The 20,605-nt window shown below is 46.3% G+C and overlaps 1 protein-coding gene across 1 annotated transcript in view; it reads left to right on the plus strand.

The window, feature by feature from the left end:
* The first annotated feature begins 600 nt into the window (after positions 1–600).
* LOC139907957 (plexin-A1) overlaps positions 601–20,605 on the plus strand; it is a 98,068-nt gene continuing 78,063 nt past the window's right edge. The window contains exons 1-6 of the mRNA XM_078283606.1: positions 601–678; positions 6,136–6,236; positions 9,328–9,451; positions 9,899–10,052; positions 11,261–11,360; positions 17,752–17,866. Of these exons, the coding sequence (XP_078139732.1) occupies positions 601–678; positions 6,136–6,236; positions 9,328–9,451; positions 9,899–10,052; positions 11,261–11,360; positions 17,752–17,866 (672 nt within the window). The remainder of the gene's footprint in view (positions 679–6,135; positions 6,237–9,327; positions 9,452–9,898; positions 10,053–11,260; positions 11,361–17,751; positions 17,867–20,605) is intronic.

A 20,605-nucleotide genomic window follows, 5' to 3' on the forward strand; every position in this document is an offset into this window, starting at 1 on the left:
CACACACAAATCATAACCCCTCACACACACACTCACACACACAGTGTATTCATTAAACAGAGCATAGGTCAATGTGGAAGAATCCAAGCAGTACCTCGCTGCCAAAGAAGTCCTTCTCTATCAAAGGGTCTATTGTGGCTTTACTGTACACACACACACACACACACACACACACACAGAGGAATCACTCCTACTGCTACGGTGCAATCTGATTATGGGGGCCCTGTCTCTGTGTGTGTGCTTGTGTGTGTGTGTGTGTGTGTGTGTGTTGTGTCATGGTGGTCTCCTGGCAGAAGGGAATTTGAGTTGCCATTAGTATTGCCCTTGTTGACCTTAAGATGGGCACACACACAAACTACAAATGAATAAATCTTTGCATCTGCCTCTTGTTTTCATCGGGATTGCGAAAAAAAGTAATCATAAACAAAGTTTTACAGAAGAGGGGAAGCGATAGAGTGGATGAATGAGTGAGCCTCGTGTACGGGACAGAGAAAAAACGACAAAAGAAAGAAGCAGAGGCGGAAGAGAAGGAAAGCTGATCAGGAGGGAGAAACGGTAGAAACAGATGGAGAGACAAAATACGGTATGAGAGAGGTAACGATGGCGGGGAAGGGCAGCGAGCGCAAGAAAAGTGGAGGGAGTGTTCAGAGAGAGAAAAAGGAGATGATAGCAATCACAGTAGGTGCCATTTTCTTCCCCTGTGACACATAAAGACCTAATTCACTAAAACACGTCGGCACCAAACAATTTCAGTTGACCACAACGGCCAGATCTGTCAATAACATCTCTACAGTGTGACAACGATTTAGTCTTTGGACATCATTCAGCAAATTGATGGTGACAGCGGACGACTTTTGATGGAACACAATGATGAGACTGATACCTCTGATTGCTGCTCCTCACTTTCATTTCTGGTGATACATCTCTTCTTCTCTGCACCCTTTTTCCTTCCTCCCTCTCTCCACCCATCCTTCAATATCTCTCTCCCTCCTTGTTTGTCAGTCAACACATTGAGCCGCCAGCCGGCCATTGATCTGCTAAGCCCCTTACAATCCAGTCAATGCACACATGCTAGCATAGCCTTTGATATAACCCCCCCCCCCCAAGCAGGCTAGCCCACTGGCTCACTTACATTCCATGGAGAGCCGTGTGTTGGCGCTAGGCTAAAGCGGTTAGCTGGAAGCGCTAGTTGGGCCGGGTCACACTCCCCTCTCTAATGATAGTCTTAATTTCTCTCAAATTCAAATATGCTTTAGGAAAAAAAAAAAACATATGTTGCCAAAGCAGTACAGTATTTCAAATTCTCTCTCTTCATTTCAATGGGTGCTTTATTGGCATGACAAAGGGATTCCATATCATTGCCAAAGCAGAACGTGACAAAATAAATTACAATCACTATACAGCAATAACAATCTAGACACTTTGCAGCTACAACTGCACCCTGACATAAATAGAGATCTCTCTCTCTCTCTCTCTCTCTCTCTATCTCCCTCTCTCTCTCTCTCTCTCTCTCTATCTCTCTCTCTCTCTCTCTCTCTCTCTCTCTCTCCCTTTCTCTCTCTCTCTCTCTCCTCTCTCTCTCTCTCTCTCTCTCTCTCTCTCTCTCTCTCTCTATCTCCCTCTCTCTCTCTCTCTATCTCCCTCTCTATCTCTCTCTCTCCCTCTCCCTCCCTCTCCCTCTCTCTCTATCTCTCTCTCTCTCTCTCTCTCCCCCTCTCTCTCTCCCTCTCTCTCTCTCTCTCCCTCTCCCTCCCTCTCCCTCTTTCTCTATCTCTCTCCCTCTCTCTCTCTCTCTCTCCCTCTCCCTCTCTCTCTCTCTCTCTCTCTTAACTGGTAACTATGTAGGTAGGTATTGATTCTTTAGCGTGCTGGCGGTTCGATGCCGGCGCAGATTAAACCACCACTGATGGAAGATGATAGATGTTTATTGAAACAATGCTGGTGTGGCTAACGTCCGCTTACTAAGGGGAGATGATGGACGGATGATGGAGGGATGATGAAAGATAATAATAAGTCAAGTTTATTTCTATAGCCCTTCATCACAAAGCATGTCTCAAAGGACTTTAAAGAGAATGAACACACCAAGATCTAACTAATCAACAATCAATCACAAAACAAAGTGATGCAGTACGGTATGCAGCATATAAAACACAAGGGAACGAAACAAGGCACAAGACAAAATAAAATGTTGGAATGACTTAACAGTCCTAACAGACCTACCTGGCACCACCAACCATAGACCCTCAGTTATAGCGTAAGGTGCGGAGGAAAGGAAAGGAGCATTACTTTGAGCCGCACATTTATGGGATGAAGATTTTTTTCGGCGGTACAGTACCACAAAAAACACTCATATTTTTCTGAATTAATTCTGTTTTTTCCTAAATGTGTCCAGGGAAAGCCGACTGACACACACACGCTTTTCTAGCAATGACCTGCTACCCAGTACAACCACAGACTTCTACTGTTGCCCACTGAGCAGCTGAACTGGAGCCACTGGGGGTTAAGTGCCCTGCTCAAGGGCTTTGATAGTAGTTGTTGAGGGAAGCAAGCACATTATTCATTCATGTTGCACACTCTCAAGCAGATATCTAAAAATAGCTGAAGAATTTAAAATAAACTGTAATTTCTTCCCCCTCGGCTCCCAGAGAATGTAACCCAGACAAGAGGCTCTCTCTCGGGTAGACATCTCCGCTAAGCCCCCCTCCTCTTCTCCTCCGCTCTGGACCCTCCCTCCATTTAAAGAAGAAAAAAAAGCCGCTACAAGGCCGATCCTTTTATGTCTTTAGATTTAACAACCAATGAAAAGCTGTGCTGAAAGCTTTACAGGTCCTCTGGGTTTTGGGGGTGACCGTCGCAAAGCCTGTTAGCTGGACGTTTAGAGGCAGGTGATAGCGCTCTGTAAAAACAGATTGGAGAGGAAAGGTGGAAAGTTTATAGCAGAAAGGAGATGTCGTGGCATTGCGATGTGGTCGGGGTAGAGGTTGACAACAGAGGAAGGGAGAGCGAGAAAGCAGAATTGAGTTACAGCAGTGGATGCTATTGTAAATAAGGAGACGGCGAGAGAGAGGAGATGGCGGGGCTTGGTTTATAAGGTCATTTAAAGGAGTAATGTGGCGCGCTGTCGGGAATGGGCTTTCATTAAAAGAGCCATCGAGAGAGAGAGGGAGACAGTGAGTGTGTGTGTGTGGGGCGGGGGGGTAGGTAGTGGCTTTATTCCCAACACACACACACAGACACACGTGTTTTGGATCTACACACACATGCACATGCACAAGTACATTCCCGGCTCCAGTAAAGCAGTTTATATCCCCACTGGGGAAAACAACTATCATAGCCCACTACCCCATAAACGGCTCTCTATGCCACTCCCACCATTCCCACCATATACCATTCCCACTGCTCTACTCCCAGTATGGGGACACTAGTGAACAATAGGCCATATCTATCATAACACGGGGCAGTGATAAGGTTATGCTAGCTCACCAAGGAACCATAGTGTTAGTATGATATATGCAGACCCTAGTCGTTAATCACAGTTATAATGATTTATGGTGAAGAGAATGGGATTTGGTTGTCGTCCATGATGATATGGGGAAAGGGCCATTCTTGCTCCTTCCTTTCTTTCTCATTTTTCATTAAATCCGAAACTGTTTGAAAGACATCCCTCATGTTTTTTTTTTTCCCAAGGTGCCTCATCCCATATCCTCAACTTCTCCATCCATCCATCCATCCATCCATCCATCTATCTATCCATCCCCACCCATCTCCTCCACCCTCCCTTTTCCCCCTGTCATCATTTTCTCTAAGAGATACAATAATCCCTTGTTCCTCCCTTCAACTCTCCTTTCAGATGAAAACTAGACTCACACTCGTTCCGACATTGACACATAGCAGCAGTCTGCCACCATATCCCATCTACTCGGGACAACGTCCTTGCCAATCTCCCCTCTCTCCCTCTCTCTCTCTCTCTCTCTTACTCTCTCTCTCTCTCTCTCTCTCTGTGTCCCCCATTACTCCTCTCTTCACTCTTCATCCATCCACCCAGCACTTCCAGTAGATGACCGCCTCCCATTTCAGTGTCTCCTCCCCCTGGTTCCTGCCATCGTTCATTTGCATCATTTCATCCATCTCTCTCTCTCTCTCTCTCTGTCTCTCTCTCTTTCTTTCTGGGCAGCTAGCCAAATGGTAGGTACTGTACTGAAGTCTGTATTAACTGGAGATCGGAGGGGTAGCAGCACGCTTTAGTCTGTAGGATGGACAATGCTGGGGCTAAACGACTGAGAGCCGGCACGAAACTCCCTGACGATCTCAGACATGCATGTGTGTATAACTCTACACAGCTTGGACTATTATGGTGAAATCCCTAGTTTGACAAATCCAACAAATACAGACGCAGAGAAACGTGCAGAAGAAGCAGAGAGAATAATGGAAATATAAAATGGGGTGGGAGAGAGGACAAAAGAAGAGAAAAGAAAGAAAAGCGAGATTAATAGCGTACAGTGTCGAGTGTTTTTGTGTGTCTGCCCTCTGCTTGTGCGATATTGCCCTGTCAAACCCTTGAAGCTAGACTGATACATGACATTGGAGTAGAAATGAGTTGTCATCATGTCACATCCGCCTCATATCTGTGTTGTACTTAAAGCACACGCTGAAATCCTTGCTGCAGTTTAATATTTCACCACGGCATTCCTTTGTCCACCCAGTTTCCATCCTGTAGCTAACCAGCTTTATCTCCTACCTCAGGTCTCTCCTCTGTTTCTACCATATGCTCTCCCTCCCATCCCTACCTCATAAAAAAGTCAGCCCCCACTTGGCCCAATGCCAGCTGAGTCCCCACATACCACTTGTATGGGGTTCTCATGGTTATGTCTCTGTATATGTGTGTGTGTGTGTGTCTGTGTGTCCACGTTATAATAGTGTTACCCAAGGGTAGGGTTGTTAAATGCTGTTACTTACTGATCAGCCGGCTCACTCTGTGCTGCATGATTTAAAGCTAGCCTGCAGTGGCAACTTGATACACACACACACACACACACACACACACACACACACACACACACACACTCACTCAGGATGGGGATCAAGCGACTCAACAACTCGGGGCCTGTTGGTGAAGAGAATTGAATGTGGTGCTGACGCTTTCAGCACTTGTGCACACACAGACGCACAAACACACGTGCATACTTTGTTGCACACTAGCGACCTGCACACATGCTAGCAATCTGTCTGTCACACTCTTACACACGCTCAATCTCTCATGAATATCTTGAAATGCACACACAGACACACACACACACACACACACACTCTCTCTCTCTCAGACCCATTGGGGCCATGTTGCTAACCATCTGTCGTCACCTTTAGTCGGAGTGGAGGGTTAACTTGAACACTTGATCTTGTTTCTTAGGCAACATCTGTAGTCTATCACCAAGCTTGTACCTCCAGAATGGCTGTGAATGTGACACACACACACACACACACACACACACACATATCATGGGCACATGGTCTTAACACACCTTGTTGCTGAAGTTCTGCTCAGACAGTTGAATTCACACTCTCTCTGTCTCTTTCACATACACACACTCACGCACACACACACACACACACACACACTGGGGGTCTGTCCTTCTGCTCCTCTGCCTCCCATTGGTTTTGGAGGTCACCTGTCAATCAAAGTGCTGTTGCCACAGCCACCTGTGAGGCGCCCCAGCATGCATTGCGAGGCCTCTCCTGTACACGCTTCGCTGGAGGCTGTCACACACTGCTGGACTGGAATAACTCACCGGAACACACACGTGCACAAAGACACACATATGCACACACACACATGCACAAAGAGACACACACACACACACACACACACACACACACACACACACACATACACACATACACACAGGCTATTTGCTGAGCACAACTTTGAAATTGAATCGGCCTGATAAGCTGCCAAATGCTCAACTCTATCCAGTTGAATATAGCACTTGTTTTACAATATTGATTAAAAGCAGGATACTAATTATTTCTTCATCACTTTCCTCTCTCCCTCTCCTACCCCCGCCCCTTCTCTCTCTCTCTCTCTCTCTCTCTCTCTCTCTCTCTCTCTCTCTCTCTCTCTCTCCTGTCTCTCTCTAGGTGGTGAGAGTTCCAGTAGAGAGCTGTGAGCAGTACACCAGTTGTGGGGAGTGTTTGGGCTCCAGAGACCCTCACTGTGGCTGGTGTGTTCTCCACAATGTGTAAGTACCACACACACACACACACACACACACACACGCACACTGTCTACCTTACTGGCCTACAGATGCAGCCCATTGCAGTGCAGAGCAGAGCAGAGAATTGTGGAGATGTTCAGGTATAGTGTGACCTGGTTCAGTCATGCATCAGAACTGTTTAGACAGGGTTTCTTAAAGTTTGAATGCAAGCACCCTCTCAAATAGTTACACTTCAGGCTAGGGAACCCCCGTGTGGAAAGATGTCACCCCTTGGACTCCACACTGAGGGGAAATCTTTGTTCCAGGTGTCTGCAGGTCCGGAAAGTCTTAAAATGTCCTCAGTTATCTTGTATTACATAAACCAACTGGATTGTGCAAAAGGGGCTGCAACTCAAAATCAGGAATCAGGAAACATTTTTCAGTTGTGGAATTGGTCATATATTTCATTCTAACTGGCATTAAAAAATCTTTGTAAAAAAGTATTAAATTTAACTTGATTAAGCTTGCAGAGACCCTGATTTTCAATTTAGCAATTTTTTGAAATTCTGCTTGGTGGCAACTTTGAGTGAATTATATTTTTCTTAATTTTACTGGGGACCCGCTGGAAACCAGTGAGGGCCCATGGGGTGTCCCTGGGCCCACTCTTGGACCTCCCCAAGCTGTTTCTTAGAGACACATTAGAGCATAATGGATCATCGGCGCACTGCTGTCTGAGCCACAGAGAAATGAATTGCTGCACCTTTTAAATGGCCGACTCTGTACCAACACTGTCTCATCACTGTATAACTTATTGATCATAGACCGGATGAAAGTAGTTTGCATTACACACTAGACACAGCCTAGTTTTTCAGTACAGTTGAAGAGTTGGACAGTAATTCAACAGGGAATTGTCTCTGTAGTCAAAGGCCTGGGCAGGCTGACACATGCAGGGTCCAATTCGTAGCTCTTAAAATCCTGCACACAGGAGAGGAGTAGGGTTAAAAGATACAGTCAGTCAATATTGGAACGTGTCCTGTGTTGACTTTGACACCTGGTAATAACTTAGTAAAATGCCGCTAACACCTACCAATTACTCTCATCGTTATGATTCATAGAGGAAATCTAGTTTTGTGTGTGTACAGTGAAATGTTGATCCTCTGTGCAGGTCTGTCAGCTGGCTAAACCTGTTACTCAACAGGTTTAGCCAGTTGACAGACCTGCAGACCGAACACCTACAGAACACAGCTTGCACTGCTAACCATCCCATATACCTTAGAGGTATTCAGCCTCTGTGTGTGTATGTTTGTTATATTGTGAAGAGGTGTGCATTTTTTAATTTTGTGAGGATTTTTGTTCCCCACTTTCAATTTTAGTGTTAGGTTTAGTCTTAGGTTAAGGTTCGGGTAATGTTTAAGGTTAATTATGTAATGTTGACAGTTAAGATCTGTAGTAGGGTTTAAAGATTGAACCTAGTCTATGGAAGGTCCTCACAAGTATAACGAGATAACTCTGTGTGTGTGTGTGTGTGTGTGTGTGCGTGCAGTCTTTCCATTTTCTCCTGTTGCCTTGCATGACTTGAGGGTATATGCGTGCACGTGCACGAGAGAACAGCGCACGAACGGTTAGATGTTGCTGAAAGGTGGCGGGATGTTAAACCACACTCTGAACACCTCGAGCATTTGGCATAATGCCATCTCTCGGCGCATTAATTAAACGTACAAAACATATCACCATCCTCTCTATCCTCCAGGCACACACACACACACACACACACAGCAGCTCTGGGGTTTCTCCTTTTAATCAGGCACACACACGCATCCGCACACACGCACACTCAGGTGCAATTACACACACAATCATGATGGACTTGAACCGTTGATAACCCTCCGTTTCGGCAGCTTTTGACCTTGTGTCTTGAACGCGGCTTGCTCATTTCCTACTTGATAGTGTTGCCAAATCTAGCAGAGGCCCTTGCAGTTAAAATGGGCAGGTATTAATAGGCAGTTATTTATAAGCCCGCTTCAGCCCTCTGGTGTTTTTAGCCACAGCTTATTAAGAGCCATAGTAGTTTCAATCAACAGTGGAATTGAAGGGGGGGGGGATACACACATATGCACAGGTGTTTCTAGAAGAATGAGCACACCTCATTGACATGCATACACACATACACACACATACACACAGTCACCCACCGGAGGACCAGTGGAAGAAGCAAAGGAGGTCCATAATGAGAAAGTGTGTGTGCGTACCTTCGTGCATCTCTACTCATTCCTATATGGTGTGTGTGTGTGTGTGTGTGTGTGTGTGTGTGTGTGCTAGTGACTCACCGGGGAGCGGTTGGCGACAGCTTTTTCTTGCTGAGCGCGAGTGAAGGCTAACTAAACGAGGGGACGGGGGCTGCGCGCAGAAGAGGCAGTTAGCATTTTATTCTGCCTCCCTCTTATTGTTAAGGCCTCGCAGAGCGCCGCGTCAGCACTTTCCCCTCACCGCCGGGACCAGTTGTTGTTAGTGCGAAGGTGAAGTGATAGCTGATGCATTATGAATGGCTAATAGTAAAACCGCTAGGATACGGGGGCTGTATGCTGATTTTTTTTTTTTTTTTTTTTTTTTTAGCACGATCAGTCGGCTCGTAATAAGCGGGGAAAATTGCTGACCCCGTTGATACACCGTTGATAGGAATTGTATCATTTTTACGGTTCAGGGGAACTTTAATGATTGCCTGTATATCTCCCGAGAAGTTTGAATTGGGTGGGGTTGTAAACTGAAAAGATGAGGGAGACTCCATGTTCATATAGCTCAACGGTACTTGCACAAATGTCAGGGCCAATAAGGTAATGATGTAAAGGCTCATAGTAATGGCTGGGGAAAGCTATTAGCCTATTTGTCTTCTATTATTGCTCCCATTTCTGTGTGACGGTGATGGCTGTGCATGTTTGTCATCTTTATATGATTGTCATATTAGCTTAACAGTGGCTCATTTCCCCTCTCTCCTCCTCTCCCCTCCTGTCTCACTCCTCTCTGCTGTTTCCTCCTTTTCCATCACCTCTCTTTCTGTCTGTCATCCCTCTATCCTCCCCTTTCTCTCTCTGTCTCTCCCTTTCTTTCTCTCTCTCTCTTTCTCATTTCCTCTTCCTAGTTGTTCCCGTAAGGACCGTTGTGAACGGGCAGGAGAGCCCCAGCGGTTTGCCTCCGACCAGAGGCAGTGTGTGGAGCTCAGCGTTCAGCCAAGAAACATCTCTGTCACCATGTCTGAAGTCCAGGTATGTCTGTCTTGTTTGTGTGTGTGTGTGTGTGTGCGGGTGTGTGTGTGTGTGTGAGTGAGTGCCCTCAAACTGCCAGCAGTACCTCAGTTTAACTACATAGGAGTGACTGATTATAGTTTGCCTCACTTTCTGTCTGCACATTAACACGTACACATTAACCTTGCAATAATGGCTGCCGTTATGACTGACGCACACACACACACGTAAAACCCACACACACTCTTTTTTTTCTCGCACTATCACACATACGCACACTGCACTCACACCCACCACCACCCCACACTACCCCCCTCCCTTCCCCCCCAACACCCATTAACCCTCATGTCATATCTTATAACAATCCATGTACACCATGTCCTTCCATTGATCTTATACCCTCTCTCTCTCTCTCATCTCTCTCTCTCTCTCTCTCTCTCTCTCTCTCTCTCTCTCTCTCTCCTCTAGCTGGTGCTCCAGGCTCGTAACGTGCCCGATCTATCCGCGGGGGTCAACTGCTCCTTCGAGGACTACGTGGAGACGGAGGGGCGAATCCAGGGCGGACACATCTACTGCCTGTCCCCCTCCGTGCGGGACATCATCCCCATCACCAGGAACAAAGGTCAGGCGAGGGAGGGCGCGGGATGATGAGGTCATTGGGTGGCGGCGTTGGGCGGGCAGGGTGCGGATAAGTGCGGAATTGGGTTTTGCTGGCCCGCGGTGAAGGAAAATGTAATGGAGTACGTGTGGAATTTGGTTATGAGCTGGGGTTTTTTTCTTAAACTCATCATCCCTTCAATTTCTTTTTTGTTTTCATTTTCCTGTCTGTCTCAGTTTCTCTCATCATTACTCTCCCTCTTTCTCTGTCACCAGTTCTCTCTCTCCCCCCCGTGCCCCACCCACTGCCTATCTATAGCGTATATCCGTCACCATGGGCTGAAGTTTCTCCTCCTAAGGGGCTTACTGTATGTTGGAATTGGAGCAGGCTAGAGCTGTGCATTGACCAGAACTGCATATTAATGTTACCGGATGACTTGCTCGGTGTATCTATATTCAGAATACCTTGTCACCACCAATAACGCTCCTCCACTCCCTTTCAAAGCCCCAAACACAAGTCTGCATTTATCTTCTGAAAATAGCAGTGTTTTTGAATTCCCATTATCATGCATTATGCACCGTTGTCAGTTTGATTTTTTTTTTTTTTTGGGTAATAAAACGATGCTGGTTATGCTTGTAACTTCTTTTCAAAGCGATAACTTCAGCGTGGCGTATTGTTATATTTAAAAATACCTGCATCTTTTTTCCCCAACATTATGCACCCGTTTCATGTCCAATTCTGTCACGCCACAGAGATGAAAAAACTTGTTCGGTATCTGTCTTCAAAGCACCAAAGACATGTCAGGGAGTGCACTCTAAGTTTCCACAAAGTGACATCTCAGTAGTTTTTCAACAGCACCTATTATGCCCCATTATGAGTTCTCATCAGCTCTAGCATCCAAACACTGATTGGTGCTGCTATTTTTAACGCCGCCCCACTGTGGGTGTGACATGAGTGGTGTGTTGCTAAGATACTGTGTTTTTGTGTGCGTGCGTGTGTGTCTGTTCAGGTCACAGAAGTGGTATGCAAATTTTCGATACGATTTTGTTACATCATTTAATAGCCCGCGTACATAGCTGACATGAGATTAAAATTCCTGTTGGAAAAGTTATTTTCAAACTATTTGGTGATAAATTTCAAGTAATATGGTTTTCTAAAACTGGATATGCAGTGTTTGGAATGTAAATGCATTTGTTTTTTGTTAGTGTTAATTGTGTGTCTGTGTGGTGCAGGTGACAAACGGGTGGTGAAGCTCTATCTCAAGTCCAAGGAGACGGGCAAGAAGTTCGCCAGCGTCGACTTTGTCTTCTACAACTGCAGCGTCCACCAGTCGTAAGTTGGAATGACTGTTTCTTTGTGGAAGCATTTTATATTCATGTTCTTATTTGTACGAGGTTTTGGGAGGAAGGACAGTGTCTTTGTTTTTTTCTCTCCATCCTTTCCTTTTGAGCGATGGTCTCTCTGTCCACTTTCCCCCTGGGCTGTCTCATGTTACTGGCCATGAGATACAGTTAGGATGTGGGGGCTTACACACACATACACACACACACACACATCCCACCCCCCTCCGACCTCCACAGGAGGCTTGTGTTACCGTCGGAGTGAAAAATCGAATGTGCCGTGTATGAGAAACGATTGGGATATGAGATGGTAATTCTAGTCTTATTATCATAACCCACGGTACACCCTAATGATATTTCAATGATTAATTCATTACACATGACGATATGCCATAATGCCTCCCAAACACCGACCCTAAGCTCACTTGTGCCTCTTCTCCACTTGATAAAACAAATACTTCAAGCTTTTTTGAGCGCTCAGATGCTCAGTTTGGTTCTCATTTACACAGAAAAAGCAAGGCATATACTGTAATAGTGTGAATAAAAGGACCTCGGTTCCACTGCTTAAATCTTTGATCAGCCTTTTCCACTGAGTCGGTCTCCTTCACACTCCAAATGCCCTCAGCTGTCTGCCCAATCGCAGTTCACTGCCTCCCCTAATCCACCGTCTGCTGAAAATCTTCACCACCCATGGAGCCACACCCCTAGGTCAGTCCTGCCCCAAGCCCCATGCACCTTGCCGGGGTAAGAGATGCCTCTCCCCCCCCCCTGCCCCACGCCGTTCTATCCCCCCCTCCCTCCTAACCAGCCATGGCTCATCCAGGGTAGGCCGGGGCGTCTGCTGGGGTATTAGCCTCGGGGCAGCAGATGGCTCGGAGGCCCCTGGGGTACCGCAGGGCTCCGTCCTCGCTCCCCTCTGGATGTTAGATGAGCCTCCTTCGAGGATTGTCCACACACACATACACATACACATACACAGACATGCACGCCCACACCTCGCTCCGCTCTGTCACTTACAGCTCACTGAAGCCCTGGATGTCTCGGACACCTAATCCGTTACTGTGACCTCTACCCCGGCTCCCCCCCTTTCCCTGCCCTCGTACACAAATCCCCTGCCGCAACAGCGCTGATTAGCTCAGCTGGTTAAGGGTGTGGTGGTTTACAATGTCAACTCACGGTTAATTCAACTCCCATAAGGACCTCATGATGCGTGTGCTAACCCCCCCAGTGCCTTTCACCATTTAGGATACGTCTTATATCAGATACAACCCCTGTGGATACAAATAGCTTTATCTAAAGATGCAAACACCTAGTCATAGGCATGGCCCAACACTGACGCATAAATGGATACATAAAACTGTGATGTCAAATTTAAGTTCCGAGCATCCTTCCTAATACTGCAATGAACTCACAATACTAATGCAGGGGCTGCATTAGAGGTGACGCAGACGAGAAAGTCACCCATTTGAAGATATTACCCTGATGAATTCTGATTAAATCCCCTCCCTCGGCTGATCTAATACAGCCTCAGAGTGATGTAATGGACACGTTTAATGAAGTTACGGATATGGCACGTCGCGTCTTCGGCAGCGACTCTGATGAGCTGATGGCGAAGAGAGATGCTGAGACAAGGATCCCATTTGGAGCTGGCACTCCTGCCCGGGTACCCGCCGTGCCCCCCGGGCGTCAGCGTGTGGCGTCTGATGAGATCAGACTGGTAATGTCGTTGGCGTAATGACTACGGGCCCACATGGCCAGACGCAAGGCTCTATTTCCAGACTGTTTGATCATTGTTTACAGAGATAAGTTCTCCTCTAATGGGCCAAGACGCAAAATACTGCAGGCTTTTACGTGGTGGGGCATGCAGACACTCTCGAAACACACAGGAACAGACGCACGTTTCCAAGTAGACTCCAGCAACAACACGCATTAGCTGTCCCCTCTTGAATTCCCATTCGTCTATTTTTTGCTGTCTTGTACTGTTCTCCGCTATCCCACAGAATGGTTCTGTACACTGCTAATTCAACACTACCTTGTGCAAGAAACTGAGCTCAACGTTAGAATGCCCCCTCATGTTTCTTCATAGCCTACACCCACACACCGACACCAACCCCCAAGCCCAAAAGCACACACACACACACACCCCTCCCCGCTTATTTACTCAGCTGATTACGTTGTGGCCCTTGCCTTTTAAAAAATGCCATAAATTTGCATAGCGGTATTAATCTAATTAGAAATCCCACTGTTTCAGTTTAAGGGTTGCGGAGATTGAAATAGAAAATCACCCACGGCCATGATTGCTCCTTAATTAAATATTTCCATACGCTTTTTCTCATTCCACAGCCCCCCATTTATTAAAGATAGGGTGGATAGTCTGGCAATGAATTGGGGTCTAAATGTCTATATAAGGCAATATGAAGCACCTTTTCTCACCGTGGTTAATGTGGCTCAGGCAGTGACTGGGTCATTTGTTGTGTGATTGAGGGTGCTTATAGACTAATTTAGTCCATAGACAGAGGGAGAAAAAGTGTGTTGAATTAAATATCTGTCATTCGTAGAGGGAGGAAGTTTTTTGCTAGAGATGAATGTAAAGAGCGGTGGGTAGAATGAAAGACAGAGAATGTGAGTGCAGTTTAAAAGAGGTTTGAAGGCACCAGTCCATCTGAAAATAAGTAAAGTGGCATACAATCAGAGTTTTACCATTTGGGATTTCTTTTGTCTGCCAGCTGCCACATAACGTCTGGCCTTAACATTGGCAGATATACTCAGATTGCACTAGTGTACACACATACTATGTCGTGTTTTGATACTTTTCTTTATATCAATCCCGAAAAATGTTGAAGGGATCCAGTAATGACAGGACAGATTATTCCAGAGGACCATTAAATCAGTCAGCTCCACTCTTTTGAAATGAATAGTAGCCAATAAATAACTCATTCCACCAAGTGCAGGGGTGTCAAACGCACCTCACAAGGAGAGGGGATTGTATTTAGCACTCCAAATCGACCAGGGAGAGAGGAGAAAATCACAGCCTATTGTGAAGGGGCTAAAAAAAAACACTACTGCTCCAAAGCTAGCGTAGCTCGATTAGCATCTGAATATGAACGGATTAAATTAACATTATGAGCGTGGCCATACGGGGAGCGTGTCTGTAGCCGCTGAGGGTTTTTGAGTGGCTGTGGGCTATGGTGAGCGACAGGAAGGAGGAAGAGGGAGTTACTAGGGGGTCCGACGAAAGGAGCCCACCCCTGGACAAAAGAAATAGAATCATCCAACGTCCCCCAATAGCCTTGGGTGGGCCCTCCTTGAAAGGGTTGGCGTCCAAGCTAAAAGAGATATTTTGAGGTCCTGGGGCGACTCATGACAGGGGGCCTTGGTTACTTGCAGGAACCAAAAGTGGGCAGTAGGGGGTTGTCAGACAGGGCCTACGGCTGGCCCAGGGTGGCTGACGTGATCTATTCATGGCACCGAGGGTAGTCATGAAAATTGCAGAAAGTTGGCGGTGGTTGCATGCTGATATTTTGCTTGTTATTTCAAAGTCACCGGTTCACTAACAAGGTTGATTTGACATGAATAAAACATAAAAGTCAGATAAAAGGAGGTATTATCGGGGATTAGCGACAGATGTGTTGACTGGTGTTTGGGTGTGAACTACTAACTGTACATTGTACAGTTCACTGCTTGGTTCTGGTTACCTGCTGTGCTAAGTCGGTGTTGTACTGTTTTTTGATGAGCAGTGATCCATTGCCTGGCCCCCAACAAAAAGACTCTTTGAAATTCAAAGAAGCGATCGTTGCTGAGCGAACAAATGTTAACAAGCTGCACAACAAGCCACATGGCTAACTCGCCCCATGTTCATTTGTCTTGCGTCAATGTCATCTGCTCTTTTGTTCAGTGCAGAGGCCCATCTCCAGTATCTTTCCAACTCATTGGAAACAAAACCTTTAGCCGAAACCCCAGATCTGCTTTTTGAGGATATGCACACTATGCTAACCTAACCTAGCGTAGCCTAATCACTTTCCCTCCATTTGTTGGCAACATTGACAAATCTCCCTCTTGCTCTTGTGTGGGATTAAGAGGCCTGTTATTTCCTTAGCCGCCCATCCCTCATTCTAAATGGACAGCTTCTCTCAGCACAATGCTAAATTGGTCAATTAAAGCGGCAGTGGGATTGAATTAAGCTCCAGCCTCTGATCTCGCTCAAAAGGAGGGGTCTGGGCTGGAAACGATCGCTTAAAGAGCGCACCTAACAAACGAGCGGCCCTAATTGATCCAAATGAATCCACGTCAGGGTTTGATGGATTCGTATTTGGGCCCCATCTCGGAGCTCAAGAGTTAAAGCCCTCATTTTTCATGCGGATAAGGGGAAGGGTAGCTGCCATTTTACATGGGTTAAAACGCACTCGAGAGCTCGTCAGGAGCGTGCCCATATCGATTCAGACAGATGTGTGAATTTATTCCAGGCAGATGTTGTTGAATACAAATCAGCCTGCATGTTGAGCACCTCTCTCCACTCTTTCATTGTTCTGGATCTACACTTGCATGCTTCGACTGCATTAAATGTGGGATTTTATTATTCTTTTAATAAAACACATGCTGCACACAATAAGTGCAGAATGAAAAGAGACATAGAAGTAATTCTGAAACTGTTATGATTAACACAAAAGGCCCTAATAAGCTTTCTGATGAAATTATTGTTTTTGTAAACTAATCATAACTGCATTAGACACTGCGGCATGCATAAATGAGGTAGCAAGTCGTGCTGCGGGGGATTGAGTTGCACTTGACAAAGCTCAGGGCCGAGAGAGGACCAATAACATGAGGCAGCGTTGATAAACTAGGCACTTGAACCTGCTTGACGCTCCTCCCAGGCTCCCCTTAGACGTGAATATGTACACACACACACACACACACACACACACACACACACACTTCCCAACTGCCAACCTATTGTTGCCCCCTTCTCCCACGAGACACCCACGCAGAGCCCCGCGGGCTGCATCCCCCCTCCCTCCCTCTCTCCCACGATACCTGGCGTCTCCACCTCTCCCAGGGAAATCCACCTGCTTTTGATCTCTCTCTCTCTCTTTCCCTCTCTTCTTTCTCCCCCGTCTTTCTTTCGCCCCGTCTCTCCGCACCTCGCCTCGGCTAAAGCAGGTGAATTTAAAATGGTGGAGCGCTCTTAGCCCCATGGATGAAAGAGAGCTTTAGACAAAGAACAGGGGAGAGCTTTTTAAAATGAGACAGCAGGGAATGAAAGGGATAGATGGAGCGAGGGGGAGGGGGGGGGGGGGGAGAAAGAAAGAAAGGAAGGCTCAGGCTGAATGGATGGAGAGAACGAGACAGCAGAGATGCAGAAAGAGGGAAAGGGGTGAAATATATGCAGAGAGTAGGCTGATTGTGAGGGTGATCATTGAGCGTATTGAAGCCAGCGATGGACAGTCACAGGAGAGCAGAGAGTGATGAATGAGGGAAGAGAGGGGGAAAGAGAGGTTAAGACAGTTGATAGATAGGAGGGAAGATGGGAGGATGAAAGGTGAGAGGAAGAAAAGAGGGCTACAGACAGGATGGGAAAAGACAGTATTTGACGGTGGATGATAAATAGACAGACATCAGATGGCCAGAGGAAGGGAGACAAAGAGAAGTAAGAGTGAAGATTTACAGAGGAAAGAATACAGTAGTGTGAGTGTTTATAATGCAGTATATCCTCTATTATACCATAGTCTTTAGGTAGATTTCACTTCACATATCACATGTCCTATATATTGTCTCGACCCCGTTTGATGAAAACTCCATTATCTATTTTCACTTTGTCTTTATTAACCTGCCTCCTTATTCTCCACCCCATACTGTTTACGATATATCTCCTGATATCATAAAAGAGACCATGAAAACTCTGTCACAAAATAGATTTACAGAGGGAAAGATGAGATGGTCACACTATTAAATTATATTGAGAGCACACCAGAACATCCTATTCATTATCTACCGCTCTGCTTTATATGCCGCCCGAACTCTCCGAAACAGTTTGAAGCGATCCGTATTCAAAACCTGGGATGCATGTTCTGTATTTCAGTATAGTTGCTTGGTGAATAGATTTTATGAAAGAAATGTGGAAGAGAAATAATAATGCAGACCAGTCCTGACCAAGCTGTCTAATTTTGAACACACTTGACATGTTATTGGTTCAAAGTCATTATTTTTTGTCGCATGCAAATTTTGCAACACTTCTCTCTCCCATCTCTCCTGTCACTCTCCACTGTGTGGATGAAAAACGAAGCAGTGATGCGTTAAAACAAATGATGAAAACTCGTCAGTCGGACTACAAGTGACTCTGTAAACTCCCTAACCATCCCCTCTCATCCCTCCCTCTCCTGTTACAGCTGCCTGTCTTGTGTGAACGGGTCGTTCCCATGCCACTGGTGCAAGTACCGCCACATGTGCACCCAGAACGCCAACGACTGCTCTTTCCAGGAGGGACGCGTCAACATCTCCGAGGTGAGTGTCCCGCCGCTTTCTGTCCCGCCGCTTTCTGTCCCGCCGCTTTCTGTCCCGCCACTTTCTGTCCCGCCTCTACACATAAGTCTATCCTGCTGGAACACGGGGCGATACTGGAGTTCTAAATCTAAAATATTCACACATATCACACATAATACAGTCATTAGTGTAACTCAAAATCGATATATTCATATTTATTACCGTTATAATGGTAGCCAGAGCGCTGTAATTCAGTCGTTGCATTTTTATGTGCGTCTCCTTTGACACAAGCCATAAAAGTGGAGCCCAAGCGATGTGACAGATGATGCTGATTAGGAGACTTGGTGAATTTTGGGCAGTTTTATTTTTATTACCTGTAAGTTTTATCAGAACCACCATAGTTCCCAATAAGCTACTGGGAAGACAGTGTTTTGCTTGTACATGCGCTGTGGCTGTGATAGTGGAGTGAGAGAAATGCTGTCTGCATTGCATGAGCTGTGGAAGTGTTTTTAGCAAGTATTCTCTCTTAACACGTGCATATACAAACTCTATACTCTATCTATAGCCATATATGTGCAAATTTAAGCAACACACACACACACACCTTCACCCTCACCTTCTGTAGCTTTCGCCTCGGGGTATCCTCATCTCACCCTGCTGTGTGTCTGCTGTCTGTATGTGCGATAGCGGCTCTTGGCACGCTGACAACAGCTTGTGTACCGTGCAGCAGTAATTCTGTCTTGGCCCATAAGGCCATAAGCAGGCCTGGATGAATGACTGTCTATGGAAATACTGCCTTGTTCTAACATAGCCAAATGCTACATTAGCATAAAAGCTAATATCAATCGCGCAGAGTGGCGGCTGGAGCGGGCGACGCGCGAGGCATAACAAGTGTGTTTGTCAACTGCCAGAGTGTATACAAGAAGGCAGTGATGGACCCGCACACACACACACAAACACGTTTATGTGTACACAGGTTTTGTCTCTCTTTTTCTCTCTCGATCATTCACACAAACACATAGTCGTGCCTATATTGACACACACAAACAAACACACACGCTTAAATGCATATCTTCTCAAAGGGTTTATGGATGTAAATCCACTGCAGTCCCAATTGACTGACAGTCATGCCTGCGCTTTATCTCTTCGACTCCACACACACGCACACAAATGCACACGCACAAATACACACCGTTTCCACCCTATCTCCTTATGTTTGCGGTCCGACTCTCTGTTATCTGTATGCAGATTAAAGCCCCCTGGTAGGCTGGCCTGAATCACCGGCCTTTATTAATTGGTCAACCTTTATCCAATTACTCTCCTCTTTATCTCTTCCCTCAACCGGAGCCGTGCAGTAGCTGTAACGCTAGTGTGCTAACCGCAGCCACTGTCCCCATCCAAAACAACACAGGGGCCCGGCCTTCACGCCTCACGGAGCTAACGCTAGCGGATTAGTGCTCCCATCTGCAAGACATGGGGAGCGCGCTGGCTAGCACACTCCGAGCCGAGAGAGGCCAGAGGGGCAGCGGATGGATAAACAGGAAAGGCCTGCAGCGATGGAGGGAGAAACAGAGGAAGGCAGGAAGGCAGGATGAAGGGTGCAAGTAAACATATAGAATGAGTGGTGATACTGGTGAAGTGCAATGCCAAGAATGGAGAAATTTGGAATACCAGCAGAGGCATAGCATGCACAAGAGCAAAGTCTACATCTGACCAGATGCTCAGTTAATTCATTTTTTGAGGCACGTAGACGTAAAATATTTTGAAAATATCACTGATATGGTTGCTCTAAGGATCTCATTTTATAATCTCTTGCCTATAGATCTATTCATGGCTGATTTTAAATTATATTTTTGGTGCAATATGTTTAGAGGTAGAAGCATGGCAAAAAAAAAAAGGATAGGCAAGAACAAAGAGAGAGAGAGAGAGACAGCATGACAAAGAGAAGGAGACAGATGGATGGAGAGGGAGACGAGGAGATTCAGAGAGTGGAAGAGTGAGAGAGGAAGAGAGAGAGAGGGAGGGAGGAAGAGACAGACTGGCTGACAGTGGCATGTGGACAGAGAGACCTCTCCTGTCACCTCGTCTGCCCAAGAAACCACCGGCCACATGCTCTGCTAGAGAATCCATCATCTGCACTGTCAGACACACACACACACACACACACACACGGTATTTGTGTCTCTCATGCACAAAAGCGTAAACATTCTGACAGAGCGTGCGCACACACACACACACACACACACACACACACACACACACACACCTCACAGTCATTCATCATCCTTCTCCTAGCTGCCATATCCATTAGTTGCGCTCTCAATGCCCCAACAAGTACAGCTCTTCCTGTAGGCTAGACTTATCCCTCTCCTCTCCTCAGCCCATCTCTCTCTCTCTATCTCTCTGTTTTCTAACCCATCCGCCCCATCGCTCACTCATTAGATGCTCATTCACCCCATCCCTCTCTCTCTCTCTCTCTCTCTTTTCCTTCTCCTTTGTCTTCACCTTCGTCGTCCCTCTCTTTCCTCTGTGTGTGTTTTAGATTGTGGATTATATTTTGGGAGAAAGGAGAAAAGGGACAAAAATTGCCCCCTGCCCCCCTCTTCCTTCAGACCGTATGGTGTTGCCTCTTTATCTGCTGGTGTAGAGGGAATGATTTGGCATGGCATCAGGAGTGTGTGTGTGTGTGTGTGTGTGTGTGTGTGAATGTGCGCTGCCTCTCTGCGGGCTTGCCTTGCTCTGCTCTGCTCTTGTCTAAAA

The sequence above is a fragment of the Centroberyx gerrardi genome, chromosome 5 (assembly GCF_048128805.1).
Source record: "Centroberyx gerrardi isolate f3 chromosome 5, fCenGer3.hap1.cur.20231027, whole genome shotgun sequence".
Taxonomy (NCBI): Eukaryota; Metazoa; Chordata; class Actinopteri; order Beryciformes; family Berycidae; genus Centroberyx; species Centroberyx gerrardi.